This window comes from Mustela lutreola, chromosome 7 (genome assembly GCF_030435805.1).
Source record: "Mustela lutreola isolate mMusLut2 chromosome 7, mMusLut2.pri, whole genome shotgun sequence".
NCBI classification, from domain to species: Eukaryota; Metazoa; Chordata; class Mammalia; order Carnivora; family Mustelidae; genus Mustela; species Mustela lutreola.
Window position 1 is genome coordinate 101,794,651 of NC_081296.1, and position 25,996 is coordinate 101,820,646.

The following is a 25,996-nucleotide window of genomic DNA, read 5'->3' on the forward strand; positions in this document are numbered from 1 at the left end:
TGTGGGGGGTAGAGGGTTGGGTGAGCCTGGTGATGGATACTAAGGAGGGTACTTATTGCATGGAGCACTGGGTGTGACAATGAATTTTGGAACACTGAAAAAATATAAATAAATAAATAAATAAATAAACAAACAACTGAATGGAGAACTCCAACTGTAAAAAAACACATTCTATTATTTTTGAAAATCAAGCCCTGGTGATCAATGATAAAGAGAGTAATAATTCACTAAAGTAATGAAATAAATATGAAATATTTTGCCAATGATTCATTCAACCCTGAAAAATATACTGACAATTCTAGAGGTAGTCATGAATATCATAAATTTCAACTGAAATAATTCTCATAAATTTCAATTGATAAAATATTAATCTGTTTCACTAACACACACACACAAACATACTCACATACATTTAGGTGTTTTTAACATTAGCAATCTAAAAAAAATGACTAAAAAAAAAAAACTAGAATGTACTTCAACAAGCTGCAATACATCTATACAATGGGACATTAAAGAATCAAAAGAAATGAACTATCAAGCCCCAGACATGGGAAAAACCTTAAAGGCATATTGTTAAATTAATAAGTTAGTTTGAAAAACCTATTTGCTCCATTATCTGTATTATACAACATTCTAGAAAAAGCAAACAACAGACAATTAAAAGATTAGTGATTGTCAGGTTTGGAGGGGACATGGTTGGCTGAGTAAGTAAGGGGATCTTTAGGGCAGTGAAGCTATTCTGTATGACACTGTAATGGTGAATAAATAATACCAACTTATCACAATTCATATAACAGTACAACATAATAATAATGTAAACTACTTGCTTTAATAACAGTATGTCAGTATTCTTTATCTTCTAGTAGTTTAATAGTTTTATGTTTCACATGTAGATCTGTGATCCATTTTCAGTTATATGTCATGAAAAGTATAAAGTTTGTATTTAGATTCAATATTTTGCATGGCATTTTTCTAAAGAAAGATGTTAATAATATGGGAAGCTGTTGGGGGAAAGGAAATGCATAGAAGCTCTACTTCCTGCTTGTTTTTTTGTAAATTTAAAAATGCTTTAAAAATCAACTCTATCAATTAAAAAGCAAGTTTTGATAACATTTGCTAACTTTTTTTTTAAAGATTTTATTTATTTTTTTGGCAGAGAGAGAGAGATCACAAGGCAGAGAGGCAGGCAGAGAGAGAAGGGGAAACAGGCTCCCCACTGAGCAGAGAGCCCGATGTGGGGCTTGATCCCAGGACCCTAAGATCATGACTTGAGCCGAAGGCAGAGGCTTAACCCACTTAGTCACCCAGGCGCTCCCATTTGCTAACTTCTTAATGATGTAAATTTTAAAGACATTAAGAATTTGAAAAAATATGCAGAATTACTGTGTCATAGCATGGGATAAAGGATCAAGGGACATTGTTGACATTATCACATTGATTCAATGTTAACTAAAACATCATTCTATATTTCTATATTTATATCAAATATAATTTATAATGATTAAGTTCTATGGGTTTGTTTGCTTGTTTGCTGGGTGTTTTGTTTTGTTTTTATTTTTCTGTCACTTGGCTGATGACCCTGAAAATCAATATTCCAAATGTTAGTTTTTTCTAACTTTAATAGATAACTGCAATATACATATTCCAGACAGTTGAATATGCAAATAAATACTTTAAAAGACTACTTACCGCTATATTTAATGACACGAATTGTTGAATCTCCTTCACCAAATTTGGTGAGAGGAGTTAGCCGGACTTCATAAGCCTCTGGTTTAATTAGCTCTGTCAAGTTATATGTAATTAGTTCTCCTTTTTGAATATTTCCATTTATTTTAATCTCCTGTTCCCACCAACGCTGCTGTCCAGCCTGAAATCAAAAGAATTATGTAGTAACATCCCCAATATTTTTTTCAGAGATACTTACTGTGTTCTAACAAAATGGGTGAGAAAGCATTCTGAAATTTTATTAAATAAGTACATTACATTATGTGGATATATTTTATTAAAGTTCAAGTTTCTATAATAAGCAACAAATTCTGTAGATGTTTCCATGCAGATGTTTGCAGATAACTACCAAATTATCACTGAGTAGTTTGGCTGATTAAACAGATTTAATATGCTATTTTATTAAGAGTCAGAGGATAAAACAATAGTTTCGACTACCGTCTCAAACTGAAGATTTGAAGAGATATATGTTTTAACTACTATTGTATTCTTTTCTTAAGTTTTTATTTAAATTCCAGTTAGTTAACATAAAATGTAGTATTAGTTTCAGGTGTACAATACAGTGATTCCGGACTTCCATACATCACCTGGTGCTCATCATGCCAAATGCCTTCTTTAATCCCCATCGCCTATTTAACCCATCCTCCCACCAACCTCCCCAACTGTAACAGTTTGTTCTCCATAGTTAAGGGTCTGTTTCCTGGTTCACCCCTCTCTTTTTGTCCTTGCTTGTTCATTTTGACTCCTAAATTCCACATATGAGTGAAATCATGTGGTATTTGTCTTTCTCTGACTGACTTATTTCACTTAGCATAATACACTCTAGCTCCATCCCTGTCATTGCAAATGGCAAGATTTCATTCTCTTTTATGGCTGAATTAACATTCTGAAGATATATATACCATATCTTCTTTATAGTCAACTGATCTTTGACAAACAAGCCAAGATAATACAGTGGCACAAAATAGTATTTTAGCAACCTGCAATGGAACACTGGGCATCCACATGCAAAATACTGAATCTAAATCCAAACGTTGTACTTTTCATGAGATTTAGTTGGAAATGATCACAGACTACATATAAAACATAAAACTACAAACCTACCAGAAGATAACATAGGAGAAAAACTGGATGACTGTGGTTTGGCAATAACTTTGAAGATACAATACCAACAGTACAATCCATGAAAGAAATAGTTGAGAAGCTGGACTTCTTTGAATTAAAAACTTCTAATGATGATAGTATCAAGAGAATTGGAGGAAAAGCACAGACTGGGAGAATATATTTGTAAAAGACACATCCAAAATATATAAAGATCTCTCAAAATTCAACAATAAGAAAATAAATAACCCAATTAAAAAATGGAACATGGATCATAACAGAAAAGATGCTCCATATTGTATGTTATCATAGAAATACAAATTAAAACAATGAGATGCCACTGTACACCTATTAAAATAGTCAAAATCCAGAACACTGGCAATACCAAATGTTGGTGGGTTTGTAGAGCAAAAGTAACTTTCATTCACTGCTAATGGGAATGCAAAAATGATATAGCCAATTTGGAGGATAGTTTGGGTTTTGTTTTGCTTTGTTTTTATTCACAAAACTAAACACACCTGTACCATATAATCAAGCAATTATGTCCCTTGGTATTTACCTAAAGGGGCTGAAAACCTAGGTTGGCACAAAAATCTGCCCATGAATGGATGTCTATACTAGCTTTTTCATAATAGGCAAGACTTAGACTTACAAAGTCTAAGACAAAGTCTTGTAAGACAAGACTTACAAAGCTGTCCTTTAGTAGACGAAGAGACAAATAAACAATGCTACAACCAGACAATGGGATTTCACATGTGCTAAAGAGAAATGAGTTATTAAGACATGAAAAGACATAGAGCAAACTTAAATGCATATACTCATTGAAAGAAACCAATCTGAAAAGGTGGTATAATGTATGGTTCCAACTACATGACATTCTGAAGAAGGTAAAACTATGGAGATAATAAAATGATAAGTGGTTGCCAGGAGTGGGGGGAGGAAGAGATATAGAAGCTGAGCACAAACAATTCTGGGGACAGTGAAACTACTCCATATAATGATATCATGGTGGATATAGATAATTATAAACTATGTAACATAAAACATCAAGAATGAACACTAATGTAAATTATGGACTTTGCTTGATAATAATGGATCAGTGTAGGTTCAACAGTTGTAACAAATGTACCTTTGTTGGAGGATGTTGTTACTGCTAGAGGCTACACAAGTGCTGGGGTTGGGGGTATATGCGAAATCATTGTACTTTCTGCTCAATACTACTATGAGCCTACAACTACTCCAGAAAAATGTAGTTTTCAAAAAAATCTTTTGGGCCACTTCATATTTTCTTTTATTTGTATACATTTTCAGTTTTATTCATATAAGTAGTATAAGTATAGTTGCCTTATATTTTTATATCTGAAGTATCCTTGTTTTGGCACCTTTCTCTGTATTTTTTAATTTTTAACATGTGTGTTGATTACATGACTAAAAATACTATTACTGGGGGTTCTCTGTTACCGAGGGCACCGTTATATTCCTTTAGAGATAGACTTTTGTTTCTGACATGTTCCTAAGCACATCAACAATATGGTTCACTTTTACTTTCATTTCACAGATTAAAGTGGAGATGATCCCTTGTTTTAGGCAGACCTTGGATTTTGATTTCTGTTTGATCACCACTACCAAACTATAAGACTCTACGTTTGTCTGGGTTGGTGAGCAGCTGAAGGCAAAAGCAATTTGGGTGGGATATTCCAATTAAAATACTTTGTGTTTCCATTTTTGCCTTCCATTTTTACCTGGTAATATATATACACATATATAGTATATAATTAAATGTACATACATATTTTTCATATATTTATATATTTGCTTGTTTTCTGAGGGTGAGTAGGTCTTAATTATAAAGCCTAATCTCTTACAATTCTGGATATGTAAATCTCAAATATATGCAATTACCACAGGATTGAGAAATGATAAATAAAATTATAGAATAAAACAGAAAGCCCATATCCATATTTGTGGGGTTGTTCACATAGAAGACAGAGAAAGATTTATCATCCAACTGGTTATGTATATGGAAAAAACATAGAAAAAGTCTCAGAAAGGGGCACTTGGGTGGCTCAGTTGGTTAAGCATATGCCTTCAGCTCAGGTCATGATCCCAGGGTCCTGGGATTGAACCCAACATCAGGCTCCCTGCTCAACTGGGAGTCTTCTTCTCCCTCTCCCTCTGCCCCTTTGCAGGCACACTCTCTCCACCTCTCTCAAATGAATGAATACCATATTTAAAAAAAAATGAAAAATCTCATGAATATCAAATAAGACTTAAATTTAATAAAAAGCAAAAATCAAACTACTTAGAAAAAATACAGAAGTATGTCATTATGACTTCAAGTAAGATACTGCTTTCTTAAGCAGATTAGAAAAGCACAATTAGTAAAGGAAAAAGATTGATAAAATAGTCAATCTTAAATTTGACATTAATACTAAATTAAAAATTTTGGTAGAAAAACTTCTCATCAGTGCTCCCCACTAAACAGCAAAAATCAAGGCAGATGTTTGAGGAAGATATTTAGAACATGATCATATTAATACTCTCTTAACTCAGTAAGAAAAATAATCCAAGAGAAACATCAGACTCATAGGAATAGGTATTTCATAGATGCAGAAACCCCAATAACTAATTAAAGAAAAGGTGCAGTCTCACCGTGAACCAAGATAATGGAAATTAAAATCATAATACCATTTCCTATCATCAGATAAACAAAAACTTGTAAAATGACAATATTAAAGTTTGACATAGATAGACAACAATGAGAATTTTTATACATGTCAAGAACAGGGAGGGTGAGAGGAGTGGGAGGATGGGTAAGACCTGACTCCCCTTAAGCTAAGGAGTTAGCTTACAACAGTGCTACAGAGACTAGCAGAAGACTAGAGACAGCTAGGTCAAAGAAATGGACTCAGGGCACAGCATACAGCAGAATCTTGACATTCACATTGGTTTCCCCTTGTCTCCTAAGTCCTGCATGGGGGACGCACAAGGGCCCACATGGATTTTGTACATGCCTTGCGTTTGTATCACAGCTGAGGGATGCTGAGCTTAAAAAAAGCTTAGTATTGGGGCGCCTGAGTAGCTCAGAGGGTTAAAGTCTCTGCCTTTGGCTCAGGTCGTGACCTCAGGGTCCTGGGATCGAGCTCTGCTTGGGCTCTCTGCTCCATGTGGAACCTGCTTTCCCCCTCTCTCTCTGCCTGCCTCTCTGCCTACTTGTGATCTCTGTCTGTCAAATAAATAAATAAAATCTTTAAGAATAGCAAAAAAAAAAAAAAAAAAAAAAAAAAAAGCTTAGTATCTCTCTCTCTTTCCCCCTTTGCTCATTTGTTTTGTTTCTTAAATTCCACCTATGAGAGGTATGAGAGATAGAGGGTATTTGGGCTTCTCTGACTGACTTATTTCATTTAGCATAATATTCTTCAGCTTCAAACCAAGAAACTGACTCCAAACTCTAGAGAACAAACTGTTGGTTACCAGAAGGGACAGGGAAGGAGTGTGGGGGATGGGCGGGGAGGCGGAGATGGGTTTACAAAATGATAAGGATTAAGGAGGCACTTGTGATGAGCACTGGGGTTGTATGAAAGTGTGGAACCACTATGTTGTATACCTGAAACTCTCATTCTACTGTGTGTTAACTAACTGGAATTTAAATAAAAACTTAAAAAAAAATAAATCTTAGTATTTTATGACGGACAGTAACAAAACCTGCTCAGGCATCACCGAAGAGGGAAACATTTATTATACTGGATGTTAAACAGACTTTCCTTGCTCTAAAGGGAAACAATATCTCTGTTTTCTAAGGATGCTTGTGCTACAAATGACCTTGGGAAGATAGGCTGGAATAAAAAGACAGGGCTTCTGTGTACATGATATGCAAAAAAGCAAGACATCCGTGGGAAATTGTCTTCTAAAAATACAGCCTTGATGAGTATGTAAACTGAAGAGCAATTTGGCAATAAAAACAATATTACAATGAGAACAGATAAGCTCTTGCATTTGTACACATGCAAACAGAAATATTCATGGCATAGAAAGTACAGAAAATGATCTAAACCTCAATAAGAGATAAAATAATAAAATGTAATACAAAATAGAGCATGAAAAATGAACCTAAACTATATGTATCATCACGGACAAATTTCACAAAAGTGATATTGAGCTAAACTTAATTTTGAAACAGGCATATTATAAAAATTAAATTCAAAGTATGTATTTTGAAGAGGGATGCATAGATATGCATTGGATATAAAAAAATGCAAAACTTAGTAAATACTAAGTTGAAAATACCGGTCGGGTGGGTTAAGAGAGCACCAAAAGAAGATGCCGTTGTGAGGGGTAAACAAAGGACTTCACTCTATTTAGAGTTGATGCTTAACCCACTGAGCCACCCAGGGACACCAGGCAATTCACTTTTTATTTTTACATTTTTTTCGAGAGGGAGAGAAGGATGTGTAGGGACAGAGGGAGAGGGAAAGAGAGAATCTTAAGCAGGTTCCACTCCCAGCACGGAGCCCCATGCTCCTGAGCCAAAATCCAGAGTCAGACACTTCCACTACTGAGCCACCCACGTTCCCTACAAGACCATTGAGATGCGGATGGTCCTTGAGCTACATTTGGTGAGGCGCAGCTCAGTGTTGTTAGACCACCTCACTGATACTAGTAGCTTCTTCTAACACCTCTACATTGATGACTGTCTAACTTGCATCTTTAAGTTAAAAACATAATAAAAACAAAAACAAAAACAAAAACAAAACCCCACTATATCTGTATATATGTACCAAGCACTATGTTAACTCTATTATACTTACTATATTTAATCTAGCACAACCCCTAGTAAGTAGGAACTAATACTAGCCTTGTTTTGCAGACAAGGAAACTGAGGCAGAGAGAAGTTAGCATAACTCTTTTAAGGTGATGTAGCCAAAGAGTAGCAACTGTAAAATTTGTTTATACACACAAAATGACTCTTTCACTCATCACTTTTTCCTTGTTTCTCCAGAATTTATGCCTCCCTTATTTTTTTTTTAACCAGAGCCTTTATTTATTTAGTTATAATATACTTAAAGTATTTTTTTGCATATAGATTATAAGCCAGAAATAATTTCTTAATAATTTTTATACCTGCAGTGTCTGATCATTAACGTGATAAAGATGTGATCAGATTAAATTCTAGCATGTAGTGTATTTCTAAATGGCCTTCAAGGAGTGAAGCAGGAAATCCAACTTAACTTAGCAATAACCACATAAAATCACTGAATTTACATGTAAGGGTAAAAATGGACAAAAATCCCAATCGCTCAGAAAGCATTTTACTCAGGCTTAGTTGGTACTAGAGACTACAAAGTTCCTATTAGTTCTGGAGGCCAAGTATTCTATAAGTTAATAGAATGTAAGTGACAATTTCCTTCATTGCTTTTAGATTTTTAACTAAAGGCAAAGGACTTTTATTTCAGAATATAGATAAAAGTAGTTTAAATTCACAAAAATACATACAGAATGATTTGACATTTAACTATTATCTAAGAACAAGCAAGTTTAATCAAGGTGAACTTTTCTGGATGTTAATATAAGTTCAAAACCACCCAATATTTGTAGTGCATCCGCAGGGAGGATTGTAGGTATTCTGTTGTTATAATGAGATGCTCTCCTCAAGTAATTTTAGTTGGCAGATACAATGATGTTGTTACTTACTACAAACTCTAGAGTACATAACTTCATATGTGTATTAAAAAAGCAATAACTTTGGTTCCAAGTCTTTAATTTTAAAGCTGTAATGAAAGTATCTACTTCAGCAGTTGAAGAATAAGCAATTAAATATTTCATATTATATCTCAGCGAGCTGTGCAAAACATTAAAATGTGAAATTAAATGCAGTATTTGCACATACACAAAAGAAAATGCAACAACAATCCACTGTTTGGAGGTAATACCACAAAACCCTCACAGAATGTGGCACCCTAATTGTAAGTGTACCCCATACACATGTTCATATGAAAGCAATGTGTTAAATTCTTATCAAGGTTTTTTTAACTTTCCATTTAACTTTTACTTTTCCTAGGGGATACATTCCTCTCAAATAATTTAGGGGATGGCCCCAGAAACTAGAAATCTCCATACAGTGAAGCATTTTATTAAAAGCTGTGGTTTAATGTTTTTACCACAGAAGATAGCTAAAATGCTATTGTTGAAAAAGTTACAGAAGGAAAAATAAAAACACAATTTTTTTTTTTAAGTTTTAAAAGGAATAAAATTAGCTCCTGTAAGTAGAAATCTGCAATGAATTCTGAAATGTGGCTAAGGAGGGGAAAGCTGCTCTCTCTTCCTTTTTTTTTTTTTTTTTTTTTTTTTTTTTTTTGACATAAAGCTCTTTCAGCATGATAATGAACTCCAGTGAAAGATACTGTGTGAGAACCTAAAGGAGAAAAGAGAGTATATCAACTGAATATAAGACATATACATATTTATGCCATTTATTTTGAGGTAACCTGTAAAAAAGATATTGATAGGGATGCCTGGGTGCCTCAGTCCCGTTAAGTGGTTAAGTGTCTGCTCTCAGCTCAGGTTGTGATCTCAGCATCCTAGGATTAAGCCAGGCATCAGGGCTCCCTGCTGGGCAGGGAGTCTGCTTCTCTCTCTGCCCCTCCCCCCTTCTTGTGCCTGTGCTTTCTCTCTCAAATAAATAAACTAAAAATCTTTTAAAGAAAAGAAAGATACTGATGTACCCATTTTATCGGAAACTTCCATTTGTGTTTACCAGCTACATTACTAGTAAAAATAACAGCTGATTTAAAAACCCAGGTATTACAGTCATTAAATCTTATACTCTTACGATCATCCCACAGAATCTAAACGAGCTAAGATAATGTTTTGATGGGTTAAAATCCAGATGCCTTATAGCCTCAATAAAGGTGACCTGGGCTTTAAGATACACTATTATTTTAGTAACACCTTAGGGGTTAAAGGGTTAATAAATACTGTTGCAGTAAATGTACCTTATTTCTTTTTTCTACTGAGAATAGTAGTATATATTTATCCTTTTTTTTTTTATAATTTTTTTATTTTTTATAAACATATATTTTTATCCCCAGGGGTACAGGTCTGTGAATCACCAGGTTTACACACTTCACAGCACTCACCAAATCACATGCCCTCCCCAATGTCCATAATCCCAACCCCTTCTCCCAAACCCCCTCCCCCCGGCAACCCTCAGTTTGTTTTGTGAGATTAAGAGTCACTTATGGTTTGTCTCCCTCCCAATCCCATCTTGTTTCATTTATTCTTCTTCTACCCACTTAAGCCTCCATGTTTATCCTTTAATTACATGTCTTTTCTTCCTTCATTAGTACAAATTTGAGTCTTACTCTTTTCACACTCAGTACGAAATCTCCTGAATTAGAGGCACTTTTCAACACCCTTGAAATATTTGGTTTTTCAAACTTTGCTCAAGATATTAATGCCTTTGGAAGTGACAGTACATTCTTTTAGATACACAGGTGTTTAATAGTTTTTGTCTGTCATTCGTCTTTGGAAGCTAGAGTGATTTTTCTTAACTGAATCATGTTTAGTGAAAGTTAGATAGCTTTGCTTGAAAGCTAGCCTGAAGCTTTCAGCTGACTGATTTGTAAGGAGTCCTTCAACAAACTGCATCAGCATCTGCTGACTGAAGATAATGGGTTGTCTTCTGAGATATGTGGGAAACACCTACTGCTTTTCATTGCATTTCCATTGTTACAAATGGAATCGGTCAATGCCAAGTACATAGTTTTTGTCTCTCCGTGTATATCACCCTACAATATTAAAGGCTTTTTAGAAAGTGTGTAGGGATCCTGTTTATTATGTATTTTTTTAGTGTCTCACTTAGAGAATTTATTGTGTTTCAAGAGACTTGTAACACTCACCATCCCATAATTATTGTTAACTTTGTAAATATTGTAAAAAACCGAGTATTAGACTCTTTTTTTCCTTATTACATTATGTTAGAGATCCGTGTTTAAATCAGAACTCTAAGAATGCTAATAATGTAACTGTGGTGGCCATCAAATTGACAGAAATCTACACAGAGCAAGGTCTGTATCTGTATAAACAACGTTGTCTGGTAAATAACTTCTATTGGCTAAATGCTGACAAGTTCATCTTAATAACTACCATATAATGGATTCCAAATATGCAACACTAGAAAAATGGTGCAGGGAAACAGAATTGAGGGATTAGAGCAGTATTGTCTTTCAGCACAGATGGCATTGTACTTCATTGTAATCTTATTTGGTAAAATTCGGTAACAGCCATAGTGACACTAAAATCTTCTGACTTGAAGATATATTCTCATAACTTAACAAAGTGATGTACATATTCATGTATATTTTAATTTCAGATTTATCCATAAACAAAATAACAGATACTACTTAATAGTGATCTCAGTTAGTAACTGGTTAAGAACTTTTTAGGAAAGTGATTTAAGTAACTATTATTTACCAATATGATGAATGTTCCAATTTTGAAGAGGATGGAAAAACATGAAAAATATCTAACATAATGTAAAGTTAAAGTAGCAGAGTGCAAAATATAAACAAAATGATTGTGGTTGTATAAAACCACAATCTTATACAAAATAAGAACAGCTGTTTTAGGCAGTGAGATTCTGCATGATTTAAAAAAAAAAAAAAATTCCTGAGGCATCTGGGTGGCTCAGTGGTTGGGCAACTGCCTTTCACTTCATGATCCAAGTCTCCCATTTAACTCCCTGCTCCGTGGAAAACCTGCTTTTCCCTTTCCAACTCCCCCTGCTTGTGTTCCTTCTTTCACTGTGTATGTGTGTGTGTGTCTCTCTCTGTCAAATAAATAAATAAATAAAGTTTTAAAAAAAAGTTCCTTTGATATTATATTAACTGGTAATAGGACAACTAACCACTATACAATATCTGGGAAATCTGATTCCAAAGGGTGGGGTTCAGAATAATGTTACAGCATATAATTGAGGAGTATTAGAAAGCTACATTCACTAGCAATTAAAGAAAGTGCAGTTTTCATAATTTGTTCTAGAAATTGAATATTATTTACATTTCTAAAATTGAATTTTGTTTACCTCATTCCAATGATGAAAAATTCTTTTTTTTGAGAAACTGATTCTTGATAATTCAAGTTAAACTCATATGTTTAAGATTTGCACTTGATAAACTCAGATTTCAAACCCAATCACTTAGAGTACTGAGTACTACCTGGGGAGGTAATTAAACCCACTTCCTAGTGTAAGTGCCCCTGGCATGGTAGCAGAGAGGATGCCTGTTGTTTAGATTATCCCATCTCCTACTGATCTTCTCTCAGACTTAGTCAAGTTTATTTGGTCTTTCTTGTCCTCTACTAGCATATTTTGCTTATATCTTTGAAACTGCCTTGGTCTCTGGGTCAATATTTCTATTCAGCCTGTGTCATTGGCAAATCACAGGTTCTTTGGGTCTAAGCATTTTGTCTGCCCTTCCTCAGAAGTTTGGTAAATCTTGACTGCTTCTCCAGCACCACAATGAAGCAAAAGACTAGCCAGGCCCCGGGGACCTGAAAATCTGACTCAGTCTGGGCTATTGTGCTACTCCAGGGCTCACCCTGCCAGGACCCAGAGCTTCCAGGCCATTCTTTGTGGGCTACACACTGGGAGGCAAGCATAGCCTTAACTACTCCCGTGGGTTATAGGTGCCTTTCTCAGGGAAAGTTTAGATGTAATTACTCTATTGCTCTTCCCTTACTTTTATAAAATACTCCTTGTGCCTGGGGATTCTGTGTATTTGCACTGGAATTTCTTCCATTGTTTTCGTCCCTGACATAAAGGCTTTGGACTCAACACTTTTTTTTTTTTTTTAAGATTTTATTTATTTATTTGACAGACAGAGATCACAAGTAGGCAGAGAGAGAGGAGGAAGCAGGCTCCCCACAGAGAAGAGAGCCTGATGTGGGGCTCTATCCCAGGACCCTGGGATCATGACCTGAGCAGAAGGCAGAGGCTTTAACCCACTAAGCCACCCTGGAACCCCATGGATTGAACAATTTTCTCTCTCAACCCACCTTCTGCTTACTTCACTACCACAACTTCCATCTGATTTAAAGCTTAGGCTCTCAAGGCTACTCTTTTTACTTTGATTTTTATCTATGATTTTATCTTAAATTTTAAAATAAATTCAAAACTCATTAGCCATTGTTTAAATTTGTGCTAGTGGGTTTGTCTTCACATTCTTGGAAAGTATCTTCACATTAATGGACCATATCCTCAACATCCTCTCTTGTAACATTAAATAATAATGGAGCAATTGATTTAAAAAAGATTACAATAATTTTAAAAATTCACTTCTTAATATTTCAAATTCCCAACTGTCCTTTAGTAATCAAAGTTTTTAACTTACATGATAAACTAATGTCAAGGGAGATTAGAAAGACATGGCATTTAGTTTTGAATGTCTTGATTCCCTACAGGTTTTCTAATATATATTCCTTACCATAATAGTTAACCCGATTACAAAACAAAGAAAAGAACAAAATAACTCTCGGGTAAAGAAAGCACTGAATGGGTCCACAGCTTCAGTAAAGTTTAGTCTTTTAGTTTGCTAAATTCTTATTTCCTTGTCTACCTAATGAACCACTGCTCATGTGGGATGTAAGCTGGAGATTTGGCAGTCTGGAAAATACCGCTGGTGTATAAATGAAAGACACTGTAAATGTATTTCAAGGATGATTAAAAAAATGAGAACTAAACATAAGGCACATAGAAAAAAGTCTTCAGTGATAACCAAATGAAACATTCTTGCTCAATGACCATAGAAATGGAAGAAATAGAAGAAGAAAAATCGAGCCAAAAACTTTCTAACTTTATTAAGGGTTTTATGACTTAAAGTTAAAAATGTAGTTCCAGAAAAAATAAAACAACTATTAGACTAGAACTTTGAATAAAAGGTCTTTTAGCTCTCTGAAAAAAATTTAGTTTCTGGTGAAGGGTTTGAAACAGAGACTAGCATTTTATACAGCCTTAACTATTTAGTATACATCTTTTGTGTGACTTAACTTTACATTTCCAATGTAAGCTTTTAAAATATATTAGAAGAATTACATGAGAATATTATTAAATATCTAATATTTATGAATGACTACTATCTGTTCTAAACATTATAGTTATTTAATTTAATCCCAAGTAATTCAATGAGTTAAATTAACTTTCAATTTTAATTAAATGTCAAACCATATTATTCTATTTTCACCTATTCTAGTACCTTGTGTAGATTTACTGTTTCAAAAAATAAAAACTCAAAAAGTAAACTAATAAAAGAGCAGAGAAAAAGAATAAATATGGTATCTCAGAAGATACAGAACAGATTGAATTTTCAAATGAATCTTGCTAGCTTTCTTTTCTCACCCCTTGCAAGAACATTTTGGAGCATTTGTAACATACAAGGTATTTGAAAGATAACTGCTAATACTTTTTTTAGGGAGTGCTCAAGGAAACATCTTTGTTTTTTTAACTTTGCAGAACACATTTATCTTCAGTTGCATGAATAAAGGTGATGAGGGAGCAGGAGGCTAGCTGAGGACAAAGCAAAAGCTGGTGCCTTGCACCCCCTCTTCACCCGCTCCCCTCCATATGTGTAGCATTCCTCAGGCACCCCTGACTGCCATAAAACAATAAATAGTTAACTTGCAGGGATCGCAATCCTGCAGAACAGGAATCTCCCTTGCTCTACAGATGTCCTAGAGACGTAAACAGGGAAGTTACCTTATCAACAGCACAAATTTCCAGAGGCAAATAACTCTCAGTTCCTGAAGCCCTAATGTCTCCCTCCTCACCATAAACTGGAGGAGACTGAGGTAGAAGGGAATGTAAATGATAGCAGGATCATAATACCCCACCAAGAATCCCCCAACTATCTTGATGTTAGTGCCTGACCTAGTTCCATCCATGTTGTCGCAAATGGCAAGATTTCATTTCTTTTGATGGCTGCATAGTATTCCATTGTGTATATATACCACATCTTCTTGATCCATTAAAGGTGACATTGATCAGGCCATAAGGGCAAGGCCTTCCCCCGGCACCTTGTAGGCCCTCCCTAACATGTGAGAACTCTGTTGAAATCTCCCATCCCTTCACCACCTCCCCCCAACCGCAAGGTATATAACGTGCCTACCCTCACAACCCCGGGGCAGCTGCATCTCCGCCTGCCCACGGGCCCTGTCCCCATGCTCTAATAAATCACCTTTTGCACCAACGACGTCTTAAGAATTCTTTCTTTAGTCGTCGGCTCCGAACCTCTGCACCCTACCGAACCTGACTTAGGTTCTGGGACTTCATCAAAGGTAATGTTTTTTCTCTAACCCCAAACAGGAATCGACCCATAAATACAGAGAATAAACTGGTGGTTGCCAGAAGGGAGGGGGATGGGCAAAATAGGTGAAGGGGATTGACAGGCACAGGCCTCCAGGTATGGAATGAATAAGTCATAGGAAGGAAAGGTACAGCACAGGAAATATAGTCAATGGTGTTGTAAGAGCACTGTATGGTGACAGATGGGAGACACAATTGTGGTAATAGCATACTGTATAGAGCTTTCCAAATACTATGTTAAACACCTGAAACTAATGTAACATGGTATGTCAACTAGTCTTCAGTAAGAAAAAAGAAGGGAAGGGGAGAGGAGGAAAGGGAAGGGAGGGAAGTATTATTTTACGTTTTATGGAGTTATTTAGTAACTCAATAAACTTCATAACTTCATAACTTCAATAAATATTGAATAACAGAGTTTAGACTTGTGATTGGTAGAGTTTAAAAGATTTTATGTAAAATGGATAGAGCATATGAAGGTCAAGTTTAGGTAAATCTTAATGCAATAATTAAATGATCTTTCTTCAGTTTATTAAAAAAGAGTTATTTTGGTTTAAATAATAGAAGTTATGTATAATTCCAATAACCACAATTTTGTCAAAACAATTTCACCCAAAGCTTTCCCTGATTATTGGGCACTTTTTGATAATGAACCTTTTTCTCTTTATAATATAATTATAATAAAATTTTTAAGGTAAAAATGGAACAAAAGGTGAATGTTTGATAAATTTCCTATGTAGGCTTAAACAAGCACATATGTTATTGTGTAGGGGAACTGAATACAGGTGGTTCTGACTCAGAAAAATTGTTAGTTTGGTCACAGTCAGGCTAATATATCTTTACCCGAGGGGAAATGTCCCATTATGAAAAACATGAATTTTCAAGACATAAGCAGCAAACTTTGTTAAAAATGGAGTATAAACTTCATTTAAGGAACATGAAGTAATATTCACTTTCAAATATAAAAAATGCAGTTACAGTACATTCATATTTCAATAGTATAATTAAATTTCTAGGAGGAAACCTGACAACCACAGTGTTCTTTATATAGAAATTAAGAAATTAATTGCAAAGATTAAGGTTATTTAAGGATTCTCTAATGTATTTTTCGCACAAATCATATTAAAATAGGATCCCTCCCATTCACTGTGACCTTGGTCAGTAGGGTGCCTACATGGTAACTTCTGCATAGTATATCCCTTAATTCAACCCCCAGGCACCAGGAAAGCTGATCCTTCCAAAGTGCATTTGATTAATTTTCAACCATTTATGCAATTACAGTTTGGGATGACATTTGGGAATACTCAAAATATTTTTGTCTACCAAGAAAAGTTAAAAAAAAAAAAGCTACCAACTTTCTGAGGACTTTTTGAAGACTCACCATTTCCAGGTATTGCACTGAATATTCTACACGTTAGTTTTCATTTAATTTTAATAAAAATCCAGTGAGGTTAGTATTCTTATCCTTATTTCCTTAGTCAAGGAAACTTAAAGAACTGATACTTTCCCAGGACACATAGCTAGTAAGAAGCAAGAGATGATACAGAAATTCAATATTGTCCAATTTTAAGGCTACTTTGCTAATCCTAATCACTATTCTCCACTTCCTATTATTATATTATTTATTAAATATTATATTAAATGTGTTGCTTTCACAAATTTTTCTGACCAAAGTCCACTTTATTCACGTTCCCTTAGAAAAGGGATAAAGGACTTTTACACTGTGGAGGGCTTAATTATGTTGAATTGCATTACATAACAATGAATGATAGATTTAAGATAATGAATCTATCTTTAGGAGAATGGTTAGTCATACAGAAAGCTTTTGATTTTGTGAGTCCTGGCAGTTTAAGAGAATGCAGGTTCTGCTTTTGAATTTTGTTCCAGGACTCCAGTAAAAGTATGCCTGGTTGGGCTGAGTTCTGTGGTCATAACTGTTATATTAAGTGACAGGGGATTTCATATTGCCTCAGGAAAGGATTTGTGTGTATTACGGGCATAGCCCCTCCACCATGAACTTATTACTTTCATGTGTTAAAACAAAAACATCAACATTGAGAACCACCCAAAAGACCACATATGACAGTAAAAATAATCATTCTTTAGCAGGTAATGATAAATTACTACAGAAGAAAAACTGGTTTTCTATCAAGTTTGGAAATAACACAGTCTAATTATTTTCTTGCCATGCTTGGATCAGCAGGTGAAAGGACACCTCAGCCTAAAGATTAATTCCTTATAAATTTCAACCTAAACAAGAATTAAGCAGCTTAGTCAGCATCTTTCTTCATAAGTTACTGTTTCTAGAATATACAAATACATCAGTATTTAGGGTTTTGATTCTGGCATTTCATTTTGGCATTTCTTTGATATAAGGGGATCAGGTCACTTCCTTCAATTATTTTTGGGGATAACCTGGTGTGCTGCTTTACATCTATAAGATATTTTACTTCTGCTATGTCCTGAGTTTATTACTAATAGTTTTACATTTTGATCCTATAAATGTTACCTGACTTTCCATATCTCATCAACAACTTCTTTTATCTGCATTCCTTGCTTCTAGTAAGTTCTGAATCCCACCCATCCTACATATTGCCACCAAAGTAATTTAATCTTATTTTCCTGCTTAAATGAACTAAGGGATTACTCTTTTATAATATTGTTTAAAATAATAGCTAACATTATTGAGCACACAGTATGTGCTTTGACTAATTATTTGGTTCAGCTTAGTTGAAATCTATAATATCCCTATGAATATATTCTAAGTTTTCTGAGACTATTTTAGCTTGATACAACTTAAATAGATATCCACTTGGGCAATCAATCTGACACTCTAGGAGAAGCCTCAGGTTAATATGTTTTTAATAAACTTTATATAATAGAAAATAATGATATAAAAATTTAAATGTATTGCTGTTACAGTTTTAATTCAATCATTGGCAATGATAAAAAGTCTTAACCATCAAAATATTCTAAAATTAAAGGCTTAGAAGAAAAAACAGTAAGAAAAGCAATGCTTACATAGATGTATCAATAAAGATTAGCATATCTTACTATATTTTGGATTTTTAAAAAGTCAATAATATTCTCTTTTCATGGGAAACATTATGCAACTTCATTGACTGATACATTTATTTATTCAGTCAAACTCATTAGGACAAAAAACAGTAACAATGAGGAACCTAGCGGAGTAATTTCTTTTTATATTATATCAGTGTTAAATTGAGACTGGAAGGGTGAGTGGACAATAATATCGAAGTATCATATAAAACATATTAAAATAGTTTAAATATAATTTAAACTATAAATTACAATATAAAAATTATATAATATATAATATAAAAATATTTCAAACTGTGCAGTTTTTTTCTGAGTCAGAGAAAATTTAGTTTTAAAATTTTCTTATACATAAAGTCTTATTTTCTAGTGATTTTATGGCCAATGAGACACAATACTTTTCTTAGTGAAAGAAATAGAGCCGTGACACTGGAAATGCTACTTTCTAACCCATTTCCAGTCCCCTGGCTCTTTAGCAAGCAAACCCAGCTTTTACGGGGGACTATGTTTCTGAGCCTCCCTTTAAGCAAAAAGTGGTCATGTGACTGAATCCTTGCCAATGAGATCGAGGTAGAAATGCCAGGGGGGGTTCTGGGAAGACTAGTAAAGAAAGTTTAATCAACTAAGAAGGGCTTTTATTCATTTGTTGTTTTTTTAAGGATTTTAATTTTATATCTTTATCTTTACCTCACTATGGTATGTGATTCAGCCGTGATGTCTCAAACTATAGCAGCTACCCTAGATCATTGGGTAACCTCAAGCATGACCCTAATGGAAAAAAGGTCATGCCACAAAGAGGAGATAGCTTAGCACGTAATTTGTTTTCTCTCCTGCCCTTTATTATTGTTATGGATTGATCACTATTCAGGCTTTTTCTACCAAGAATCCAAAAATTAAACACACCAGGTATAACAGGTTGGGAATGGATAACAACAGTTGCAGGCATATTGATAACCGGAATATTTTCTTTCCTCCCTATTCTTTCTTCAAAAAATAATTATATATGACAAAGCATTTCCAGAATAAGAGTAAAAATGGTTTCACTGAGAGGCAAACGAGTGACTGTATTCCTGCTGAATTCACATTAAACTCCATGGATTATATAAATGTCAATTTCTAGGCTTAGACAATATACCCTATTTGTGTGAGACTATGGCTTGGCAATGGCCTTGAGGAGTGGTTTATGGACCTACCCTATATGTTTCTGTGTAACATCTCATGAATCTATAATTGTTTCAAAATAAAAGTTTTTTTTCCTTAATTTAAAATGACTCCATCTTGAAAAGATTTTGAAATCACTGAAGCTATATATAAAGGTGGGAAAAAGACACACACACAAACACACTTTAGTTACAGTAAAACTTAAAAATATCAAAGAAAAAATATTGGAAGCCTCTAGCAAGCAAGGATTATTCAATGATAAAAGATGGAAAATCACATTAACATCATGCTTCTCTATAGCACCAATGCATACAAAAGCCAATGAAAGCAATATTTTTAAGCTGTAAGGAAAGGAAAAAGCAAAACAAAACAAAACCTAGAGTTAATGTCCAGCTAAACTATTACACAACAATTGTATCCATGTGCAATAATTTAGTAATGTACTACAACCATGTGCCATAGTTCTAGGCATTGCAGATAACACAGTGAAGAAAATAAACCAAAATCTCTTATTCCATCCTTCTCTACCATTGTAAATGCTATTTCAACAATCGGCAATTGTCTCTAGCTTTCCCAGCCACTCAGGGTGTCATGTTTAGGGACACCTGAGTGGCTCAATAGGTTAAGCCGCTGCCTGAGGGCTCGGGTCAAGATCCCAAGATCCTGGAATCTAGCTCCATATCAGGTTCCCTGCTTAGCAGGGCGCCTACTTCTTCCTCTGCCTACTGCTCCCCTGCCTGTTCTCATGTTCTCTCCCGCTTCATCCCTCTTTCTCTCCGGGACAAATAAATAAAATCTTTTTTAAAAAGCCATGTTTACACCTTCCCTTTGATGACCCAGGCTCAGTGCTAGAGCTTAAAAAAAGCCTTTCTCAAGAAACAAGAAAGGTCTCAAAACCACAACCTAACCCTACATCAAAATGAGCTGGAGAAAGAACAGCAAAGAAAGCCTAAACCAGCAGGAGAAGAGAAATCATAAAGATCAGAGCAGAAGTCAATAATATAGAAAACAAAAGAACAGTAGAACAGATCAATGAAATTAGAAGCTTATTCTTTGAAAGAATTAATAAGAATGATAACCCCCGGCCAGACTTATCAAAAAGAAAAGAGAAAGGACCCAAATTAATACAATCATGAATGGAAGAGGAGAGATCACAACCAACACCAAAGAAATACAAACAATTGTAAGAACATATTATGAGCAACAATATGCCAGCAAATATGACAGTCTGGAAGAAATGGATGCATTCCTAGAGAAGTTTAAACTACCAAAACTGAACCAGGAAGAAATAGATAACCTGAACAGACCCACAACCAGTAAGGAGATTGAAGCAGTCATCAAAAATCTCCCAACAAAACAGAGCCCAGGGCCAGACGGCTTCCCAGGGGAATTCTACCAAACACTGAAAGAAGAATTAACACCTCTTCTCCTGAAACTGTTCTAAAATATAGAAATGGAAAGAAAACTTCCAAACTCATTTTATAAGGCCAGCATTACCTTGATCCCAAAACCAGACAAAAACTCCACCAAAATGGAGAATTACAGACCAATATCCTTGATGAACACAGACGCAAAAATTCTCACCAAAATCATAGCAAATAGGATCCAACAGTACATTAAAAGAATTATTCACAATGACCAAGTGGGATCTATTCCTGGGCTGCAAGGTTGTATCCACAAATCAATCAATGTGATACAATACCTTAATAAAGGAGAGAACAAGAATCATATGATACTCTCAATGGATGCTGAAAAAGCATTTAACAAAGTACAGCATTCTTTCTTGATCAAAACTCTTGACAGTGTAGGGATAGAGGGTATATACCTCAATATCATCAAAGCCATCTATGAAAAACCATAGTGAATATCATTCTCATTGGGGAAAAACTGAGAGCTTTTCCCTTAAGGTCAGGATCACAGCAGGGATGTCCATTATCACCACTGCTTTTCAAGATAGTACTAGAAGTCCTAGCCTCAACAATCAGACAACAAAATGAAATTAAAGGCATCCAAACTGGCAAAGAAGAAGTCAAACTCTGTCTTTGCAGATAACATGATATTTTATGTGGAAAACCCAAAAGAATCCACTGCAAAACTGCGTGAACTCATACAGGAATTCAGTAAAGTGGCAGAATATAAAAATCAATGCACAGAAATCAGTTACATTTCTATACACCAACAGCAAGACAGAAGAAAGAGAATTTAAGAAGTCGAGCCTGTTGAAAATTGCACCCAAAACCATAAGATACATGGGAATAAACTTAACCAAAGAGGAAAAGAATCAGTACTCAGAAAACTATAAAGTACTCATAAAAGAAATTGAGGAAGACACAAAAGAAATGGAAATGCTCATGGATTGGAAGAATAAATCCTGTGAAAATGTTTATGCTACCTAAAGCAATCTACACATTTAATGCAATCCCTATCAAAATACGATCCATTTTTTTTCAAAGAAATAGAACAAATAATCCTAAAATTTATATGTTGAAAAAGAAAGTCATAGTTGGTGGCATCACAATTCCAGACTTCAAGCTCTATTATCTGTCATCATCAAGATAGATGGTAGATGGTACTGGCACAAACACAGACACATATATTAATGGAACAGAACAGAGAGCCTAGAAATGGACCCTCCACTCTATAGTCAGCTAATCTTTGACAAAGCAGGAAAGAATGTCCAATGAAAGAAAGACAGTCTCTTCAACAAATGGTATTGGGAAAATTGGAGAACCACATGCAGAAGAATGAAACTGGACCATTTCTTTACACGACACACAAAAATGGCCTCAAAATGGATGAAAGACCTCAATGTGAGATAGGAATCCATCAAAATCCTTGAGAAGAACACAGGCAGCAACCTCTCTGACCTCAGCCACAGCAACTTCTTTCTAGAAACCTCACCAAAAGCAAGGGAAGCAAGGACAAAAATGAACTATTGGGACTTCATCAAAATCAAGAGCTTTTGCACAGCAAAGAAGACAGTGAACAAACCAAAAGACAACTGACAGAATGGGAGAAGATATTTGCAAATGACATATCAGATAAAGGACTAGTATCCAAAATCTATAAAGAACTTATCAAACTCAACACCCAAAGAAGAATCCAATCAAGAAATGGGCAGAAGACATAAACAGACATTTCTGCAAAGAAGATATCAAATGAGCAACAGTGACATTAATAAGTGTTCAACATCAGTCGACATCAGGAAAATAGAAATCAAAACCACAGTGAGATACCTAACGTCACAACAGTCAGAATGGCTAAAATTAACCAGTCAGGAAATGACAGATGTTGTTGAGTATACAGAGAAAGGGGAACCCTCCTACACTGTTGGTGGGAATGCAAGCTGGTACAGGCACTCTGGAAAACAGTATGGATATTGCTCAAAAAGTTGAAAATAGAGCTACCCTATGATCCAGCAATGGCACTAGTGGGCATTTACCTTAAAGATACAAATGTGAACCAAAGGGACACATGCACCCAAATGTTTAGAGCAGCAATGTCCACAATGGCCAAACTATGGAAAGAACATAGATGTTTCTCAACAGATGAATGGATGAAGAAGATGTGGTATGTGTGTATAGATATACACATACATACAGAAAGTGGAATACTATGCAGCCAACAAAAAACACTGAAATCTTGCCATTTGAAACAATGTGGATGGAACTAGAGGATGTTATGCTAAGCAAAATAAGTCAATCAGAGAAAGACAATTATCATATGATTTCTCTGATATGAAGAATTTGAGAGGCAGGATGGGGGGTTGTGGGGGGGTAGGGAGGGAAAAAATAAAACAAGATGGGACTGGGGAGGTAGACAAACCATGCAAGACTCTTAATTTTAGGAAACAAACTGACGGTTCCTGGGGGTGTGTAGAGGGAATAAGGTGACTGGGTTATGGACGTTGGGGAGGGTATGCACTATGGTGAGTGCTTTGAATTGTGTAAGACTGATGATTCACAGACCTGTACCCCTGAAGCAAATAATACATTATATGTTACTTAAAAAAAAAAAAATGGAGAACTGAGCCTGTAGCTAAGGCTGGAGCTTTCCTGGCCCATTCTGGCATGGCAATCTTAACTGAAGAACTATGGCTAAGCCTGGAAGTCTGGAAGTAGACTTAAAGAGAAATAGCTGTGGCTTTTGTGCAATGATCTTAATCATTCATCTCCATGAACAATGTTGCCTGGGCTTCTGGAGTTTTTAGTAATAACTTCATAAGGCATACAGTTCCTATTCTGGTCCAAATCCAGAGTTACTGATAAACTTCATTCCTTCATTCCCCTTCTCATGGGGTACATAAGCACAACTTATTATTTTCTCTCTTTCCCCTTGCTTGACAAGAGAGGGTTTTATGTACACATATGCAAATGTATTAGTAATATAATGTCTTCATATAAAAATATAATGTCTTCTTTTAAAAAGACATTTCTATGAGTCTTAGTTCATTTTTTAAACAGGGTCACTCAGATCTTGATTTTGATAAATTTTTAATGTTTGAATTATTACTTTTTGCTTTTTACTTCTCAATACCCACATAAGTGATAAATAGTGGAATTTTTTATCATGTGCCATCATTAACCTACTAAAAAAATTAATTGAATGCATACTATCTGTCAGGAACGTAACTAGACTGAGATATAGTGTTCCTCATATAGACACTAGGAATGCCCAATTTAAAAAAGTTAATAATAACAACAACCGGACTAAGAATAAAAGAAAAATGCCCAGTTTTCACAAAGCTAAAATTTTGGCTGTGGGCAACAATACTAAAGAATAATGAAATCATAACATACCACAGAGCAATAAGTGTGATAAGACAAAAAAATGAGAAAAGTTGAATAATAAACAAGGAACCTCACAAAAATTATAGTGAAAGAAAAACTCTGCCTTATTTAGAATACAGTTCGTTAGTGCCATCAGCTGGATTTTGCATTATGACAGTATACTCCTGACCCCACGTGAAGCTTCTAGACTTGTGGAAACACAAAGAGGTTTTTTTTTTTTTTTTAATAGTTTTTCTTCTATTTCAAGTATAACTTTTTGTTGCACTTGCTCTTTTTAATAGTTATTTAAAATGGTAGTTTTTGCAGCTCTATGTGGTTTACACATATTACTAGAATTTTATCATAAAAAAACAAAGGGCATTACTTGACAAGATTTGTTCATCAGAAATTTAGGAGAGAAAAGGCATCCAATGGAGTTGAAATGTCTTAAAAGCGAAAGGCTCCAGGATGGTTAAGGATTGAATACTTAAATCTGGTTATTTGGTTTATATTTCTGTTTTTATATGTATTTGCTATTTATATTTGGACACAAAGAAGAAATTGAAGGCTATAGTTTCCTCTGCAGTAATAAAGATGGTCTTTGTAATCCACTGTAGCAGTAAAACTGCTGAGTATTTGAACATTGTGGAATATCTAATTCTGTACATGACATGCACTATTAACACTACATCTTAATCTACTATTAGATTTTCCATTCTATTAATGATTGAGCTGGCTGATCATTTGCTGCAAGTTCATGAAAGTCATTAATTAGATGGTGTGGCAACAAAACCAAACATCTGAACCACAGAAGCATTTAAATTTAAAAATAGGTTTAAAGCTATGAAAAATAAACTGCCCAAACTACACAGAATACATTAAAAAATACCCATGTAATAACTGATAAAGTAAATAATTTTTTATCATATTATTCTCAGATCTCTTTAAAAAGAGAAGAAACTACAGATTTATGGAACTTGACCTTCTACCTCTTTCCAGATACATTTCCTTCCTCCCTCAATCTGCTTGAAAGAACTATATACAGGATGCACTTTTTTTTTTTTTTAATCTTTTCCCTGATACACTTTAACCTTTTCCAATATATGTTTGAATACATAGAAGTTATACTGGTTTGGGGAAAAAACAAGTATCTTCCAAAATACTAGCATTTTTGCTATCCTAAAAGGAATTTTTCTAAAAATAAGCTTTGTTTTGTTTTGTTTTCAAAACAACTGCACTGTGTTCATACATAAAATATATAATACGAGAGTTATAACACTATTTGTCTGTCTTTATTGCTTCATATATGGCCATAATATCCTCATACTATCAACTAATAATGACTAAGAATCTGCTTTATGTTCAAGGTAATATTATCTAGCCTTTTATAGGAGAAAAAATATGCATTTTCTCAAGATTTACAGTACTTTGTGTGGTAATACTTCATTTGCTGCAATCTCTGAGGCACTAAGAATCCACAGATCTACTTAAATATACAGATTAATTGGTGCTTCTTTATTTGCTTGTACAACCTTATTACCCCTTTGTAATAGATTTTACCAGAAAATGAAAATTATAGTTTTTTTAATGTTGAGAAATACACTCTTAGTTTTAGTGTTAGGGAAGAGTTAGCCTAGTGTGGCTTTTACAGAAAAAAACTGACAGTTGGCTATATTCTTTGACTTGTTACTATTCTAAAACAATAAATTTTATTTTCTTACTTCAGAAGTTATATTTTCTAACCTTTACCAAAATGTCCAGTTTTATATTTGACCTCAGGAATCTTATTTCTGTTTCCAACCAAAGAAAGTATTTTCTGTCCTCACTTCCA

The 25,996-nt window shown here is 34.6% G+C and overlaps 1 protein-coding gene across 1 annotated transcript in view; it reads right to left on the reverse strand.

The window, feature by feature from the left end:
• The window catches only part of MDGA2 (MAM domain containing glycosylphosphatidylinositol anchor 2), an 879,614-nt gene that overhangs the window by 52,045 nt on the left and 801,573 nt on the right, over positions 1-25,996 (reverse strand). Inside the window, exon 11 of the mRNA XM_059182014.1 lies at positions 1,690-1,867. Coding sequence (XP_059037997.1) covers positions 1,690-1,867 — 178 coding nt within the window. The remainder of the gene's footprint in view (positions 1-1,689; positions 1,868-25,996) is intronic.